This window comes from Aplidium turbinatum, chromosome 2, assembly GCF_918807975.1.
Source record: "Aplidium turbinatum chromosome 2, kaAplTurb1.1, whole genome shotgun sequence".
Classification (NCBI taxonomy): domain Eukaryota; kingdom Metazoa; phylum Chordata; class Ascidiacea; order Aplousobranchia; family Polyclinidae; genus Aplidium; species Aplidium turbinatum.
In genome coordinates, this window is record NC_137473.1 from 12,356,156 (window position 1) to 12,361,705 (window position 5,550).

The following is a 5,550-nucleotide window of genomic DNA, read 5'->3' on the forward strand; positions in this document are numbered from 1 at the left end:
TTTTTTTATTTCAAAAGATTAAAGACTACTAAAATGGTCCTGGGCAGGTCATATAGCAAGATATCGCAGGTCATATAGCAAGATATCAGGACAATAGATGGACCAAAAAATTAACAACATGAACACCTCGAGAAACCAAAAGAAAGAAAGGAAACCCAAAAGTGAGATAGAGGGACGACATTGACAAACAATGCAATACAACCAATTGGTACCAACTAGCACATAAATCATGTAAATTGGCATGAAAAGGGGAAGGCTTACGCTTTGCAGTGGGCTCTCACAGGCTGAAAATGATGATGAGGCTACAGGTGTTAGGGTTACCAGGAAGCAGAGATTTTTACAGGAATTATTCAAAAATGGTACGATCAAGACAGGATCTTTTAAATTTTCAAAACTAATGAATCAGTTCGTCGTATCAGAATCTTGGAAAAGATACAGTAGATGAGAACATCTCTGGTAGACTCTACTTTAAATAGTGACGGTGACACGGTGTGGACTGATACATAACTTATTCACACAAATTACCATTTTCATCATAAAAGTGAGATTTTGTTGTTTGGTCTGACATGCAATATTGAGATTGGCAAAAAAGATATAGACCTATGCAGCAACATTTTGAAACAGCTACGTGGGCGCTATGAGAAAGACACATTTGCGTAACAAACGAGCGGGATTTGTAAGCATAACCTGCATCAAGGCAGCTAATGTTTTTCAAAACAGAGAAACGCATTAACTTTTTAGCAGCTTCACTGTTTATGTGCTTCACTATACCAAGTAGATCACAGGTATGTTAGTTCAAAAATAAACATTTAATAGAGTAACCGAATACACAAAAAGATATGAAAATTCATAAAAGTATGGGGTGCCAAGAGTAACGAGAGCAGCGTGGCCTGTGTCGTTAATTTTACGCCACTTTTGACTCTTAAAATGTGCTGGAAATGAAAAAACACATGACATTACATATATTTGCTTCAGGTACGCACAGTTGCACACCCCTGGCATGGGCTAACTACAAGAGGTTACAACGAATTACATTAAAACAACTAAACGTAGAAATTTATAAATAAGAATAGTGACGTAACGACGCATCATACTTTTGGCAATGAGTTGGACATTCTGTAGGCCTACGTTATTTCTACTGTAGAAACCCTCGATCATCATAAATGTAATTTCTAAAATCGAAATCGGAATGAACGGAATCTAAAATCGGAAATAAGACAACTATCTATTGAAACAAGATGGACCCACCCATCTGTCAGCGATCACTGAATTTGAGTTGGCTAGAGCGGATTTGGTTAAGTCTTAATAAAAATTACTTTATGCAAGATAAAGTTATGAAACTATACAAAGAATGGTGTAGCCTAACAACAAAAACAACCCTCAACAACAAAACAAATACTGAAAAAAATTGCTGGATTATGCCACAATCAAGTGCTGAAGCCTACAGAGGGCATAACCAACAGAACACTTGTAGTTCTTGCGATTTCACCACCAGCGGCTACGAGACATCTTGAAGTCTGGTATGTTGGTACGTATCACCTCGAATAAGTGGTATTCTATGAATAGCCAGATACCCACACCAAGAACCAATGCCAAGACGCAAAATGAAAAAACTGTGTCATTCAAAACTTTTTTGAAGAGATAGCTGGCGTCAGAGTCTTCCTGGAAGAAAGTTAAAGCTTTATTTGTGTGAGGGTAAGCCACTATTCCAGGAATCGGAACTCCCAAAAATTCACATATAGGCTTCCAACCGTCTTCAGGAAAATGTACGAGCAAAGCGTCTTCAGGAACTGTTTGAATCACATGTGACTTATGCATTCGAAACTTTAGTTTGTACAGACGTTCATTGGCATGCCACCCCCCACTCGTTACTTGAAATGGTTTGATTCCATAGGCAAAAAAGTCTGCAAAATTTCAAGATCATTTCAACAGTCTTATTAATCGTAGAGTTCTTATAGTCTTATATATTTTTGCAAGGCTTCTAAAATAAGGTCCATAATCCTGCAATACATTACTTTGTACCATAAAGCTTAAAAAAAATACCACGAATACGCATTACGCAACAGTAAATACTTAGTTTGAGAAAGCTGTCTTTCATAAAAGGTGAAAACCAGATCAGTTAGGATCCACGATCGGCAGGACAGCTACATTAACTTAATTAGTTATTGAAGGTATGGTGGAAGGAAAGAGGTGCAGGGGAAGGAGACGAACTTGGGGAGATGATGCAAAACAGTAAGCTGACTTGTCAAGCATCGAAGTAAAAAGAGTAGCGGAAGAATGTGACGTGTGGAATACTGACAGCCAATATTCGGCTCGGAGACTGCACATGATGATGATGAAAACCAGATAGAAACATTTTAATTTGTATCTTTAGTAGCCTATGTTAGAAATTACAATGCAGTTACGATTAAAAATTAAAGCAAGTAGAAATGCCGATATTAATGTAAAATATGCTGAGGTGGGCAGTAGCGCGCTACTTTTTTCAATGTCGCGGTAGCGGAGAGGAGCTACATCTCTTTCAGTTGCACTCTCGGTACTTTCCAATATAGTCTGTCAGCTGAGTAGCCGAGTGGTGAAAACGTTTGCGCGACGTTCAAAAAGACGTAGGTTCGACACCGCTCCAGAGCACGCAGCTGTGTCGCGGCAAAGATACTTAATGGCATGCCGAAATAAAGGAAGCAGCTGACTCGAAGACTATATTTTCTTTCGCTGCTTCCTGTTATATTGCATCTGTGATTGCAGTGTACTGTATGCTATCGCAATGGGCGCAAATAAAAAAACATGATTAATATAAAGATAAATAAAAAAATGACTCGTTTTTGGAGGTTTTTCTTGGAAACAATGCGCGAAAAAAATCAAAGCAGAAACTTTTGTTTGACGTCAAGCCACTTTGATGCAGACGAGAGTGACACCTGTGATCTACGTCCCACACTAGTCACGATTCCGAAGATGAATTTTTTGATGTGTCGTACTATCGCATGAATCGTCGGTACAAAAGAAAAGTCAATTGCGGAGGCCTTTTTTTCAAACAAAGAAAAGTCCTTGAGCTTTCCTAGTACCAATTCATAACTTCTCTTTTATTAACTACCGTACAACAATCCTTCCAGTGCTGCGGTGATTTTTCTCTGTTGGAAAATACGTGCCAAAGTGTTTAGAACTCAGCAACTCGCATTTTGAAAGGCTCGTGTTTTGAAAGACGCGTAACAATAAATCTCTCCTAGAACGTGTTTTCTATAACAACGTTGAAATGGTAATGTAAACGAATGATCAAGGTCATTTTGACGTCACAAAGTGCTTCCTAGTGTCAATTTAAGACAAAAGTAGCCGGAGAAGTAGCGGTACTGGGTAACGCACTACTTTAGTACAGGAAGCCGACCTCTAAAAATATGTGAGAAACACAAAGAATTTTACAATACAAATATTAACGTACAGATTTGTTGAGCATATGCTCCTAGACTTGACCCAGATGGGGAGAGAAGCAGAGAAAGTCGCCAGAATCGCTTTTTAAAAAACTTCTCATTCATCGCCTTGAAGCTTTCCCACCATGTATCTTCGTCTCTTAAAGTTAAAATCACCTGCAACACACAATATCCTTGAGAATCTTTCTTAAAAAGAGTAAATCCCAAAAAACGAATTGAACTGCTGGTGTAAACTCCGGATTAGAGAGCATTTTAGACATCAAGATTAGCAGTCACAAAGCTTTCTTAAAAAGGTTTCAAGTAATCATGGTTTCAACCAGTTTTCAGTGGTGTTTGGTCCCCAACACTATGAACAGTACATGAAACATCAGTGTACAATAGACTAAGGAAATCACCTTAGTGCAAAAAGCCAAAGTCCAAGAAGAACGTGGAAACAACAAGTGAAGGATGGATTTAAAAAAGTCGGACTGAAGGAGGAAGATGCAAGGGACAGGGTGAAATGGGGAAAAGGGATTAAAACAATTGCTGCGCGGAAACAATCGGCCATCCCCACTAGTGGGGAACAAACCAACGATGGATTATGATGATGATGATGACAATGTGCAAAAATGGACATAGATCTCTATAAAACTGTTAAGTATGAAAGCAAGTAATGAACAGATTGATATACAAAAAACAGGTCAGCTGTGGATTTCAACTCTTGATATGAGGAAAAGCCAATAGAAAATTGTGAGTATCACGATATGATCTTTGGTACCGGTACTATGGTAAGCAACACCAAGTAAACTGTGAAAAATTTGGTTAAAAACATAAAACTGCGAGATCAATTTGTGCTGGTTTGACGCTCGGAATGCGGGAGTGAGCATTGAGCAACGTATTTCAAGGAATGCATTCATTCAGTGGTAGGCTACCTAGTAAATGGAATATCTCAAACACAAAAACACTTCAACAATCAGAACTTTCACTCTGTCAATTGTGGTGACTGAGCTTGCATCAGTGGTTCAAACCTCTGCAAGTATATGAAACTGCCAGGATTCACCTCTCAAAGAAGTCTTTTCAGTCCGTCAACAAAGATTTCCACAATTAATATTTTTGAATAAATCCTTCTAAAAATCTACAGGATCTTTGTCCATGAAAAGAGTAGTTTGATATGATGAATAACAGAAGTGATTCTTCAGATGTTTGTTTCAAAATTTTGTTACAAACAAGCATAAAAAAAAACATGGTAACACACCAAAATTGTTTTCATTAAAAGCAAGTCACATACAAAATAAGTCAAAATATGTTTTATAACCACCCATTTTCATTAAGCATACCTTTGCATTAGGAAATACCCTAAATATTTCTTGCCAAAAAACAACTGTTGGACCATCAATGAGTACGTCGACATCTTTCAAAGCATCGCGTATTTCATTATCAGTAACAGTTCCATCAAAAAACTTTGGCCAAAGCTTGTTCAACAAAAGATATTGCTCTTCATAATCATAAACTGTTCTATATCCAAGTAACTTAAGAGCTGCAGCCATACTTTTGGTACCAGTTTTCCAAAATCCAACACATAGAATCTTCATGATGCAAGGTTAACTTAGCTGCTGTGATACAAACTGCAGATGGTGTAAACATGCGCATGTAAGTTAATAAAAACAAGTTGAAATGACCATTGCCAGTATAAAAAACAACAGTGTAATGTTGAGCACACCTTGTGAAGCTTTCGTTATTTGTTATGATTATACCATAAAGGAGTAAATTTACTACACAGTTGTGATTTATGGAAACTGTCATCCTCAGTCACAAAAAATCCTGAAGCTGCATATGATGTAGTTCTTAAAAAGAATGCAACGGATATCTTGCTATGTTAAGAAAACAAATTGAGAAGTTTTGAATAAAATTCAGCAAAATCACTCACTTTCAAACATAATAAAAAATCTACACCTACAAAAAAAATTTTGAACACAATATTACATCTGGCAAGATTGTGGATAAAAAAAGACATGGACGACAATGAAAAACAGCTGAAAACCTGGTGAAATTTAAGCACACCACATCTTCCTATGGATAAAAATATCGTAACTGGAAAAGTCATTGTGTATTGGCCCTTCTGCCTGGATCAAGCAATCGGACAAAAAATGCT

At 37.4% G+C, this 5,550-nt stretch overlaps 1 protein-coding gene across 1 annotated transcript; it reads right to left on the minus strand.

The window, feature by feature from the left end:
- LOC145764990 (uncharacterized) lies at positions 1 to 5,004 on the minus strand. Its single transcript, XM_082576708.1, has 3 exons — positions 4,736 to 5,004; positions 3,431 to 3,575; positions 1 to 1,904 (listed from the first exon to the last, which is right to left on the minus strand). Exons 1-3 carry the CDS (start codon positions 4,988 to 4,990, stop codon positions 1,486 to 1,488), a joined length of 819 nt encoding a protein of 272 aa, XP_082432834.1. The 5' UTR covers positions 4,991 to 5,004; the 3' UTR covers positions 1 to 1,485.
- Positions 5,005 to 5,550: the final 546 nt, after the last annotated feature.

Excerpts from the sequence above, each read along its gene's own strand:
- LOC145764990 (XM_082576708.1), bottom strand. The coding sequence starts at position 4,990 with ATGAAGATTCTATGTGTTGGATTTTGGAAAACTGGTACCAAAAGTATG. Across the intron at positions 3,576-4,735 it reads GGGTATTTCCTAATGCAAAG|GTGATTTTAACTTTAAGAGA; the intron begins GTATGCTTAATG and ends TGTGTGTTGCAG. Across the intron at positions 1,905-3,430 it reads AGCATATGCTCAACAAATCT|ACTTTTTTGCCTATGGAATC; the intron begins GTACGTTAATAT and ends GAAATTTTGCAG.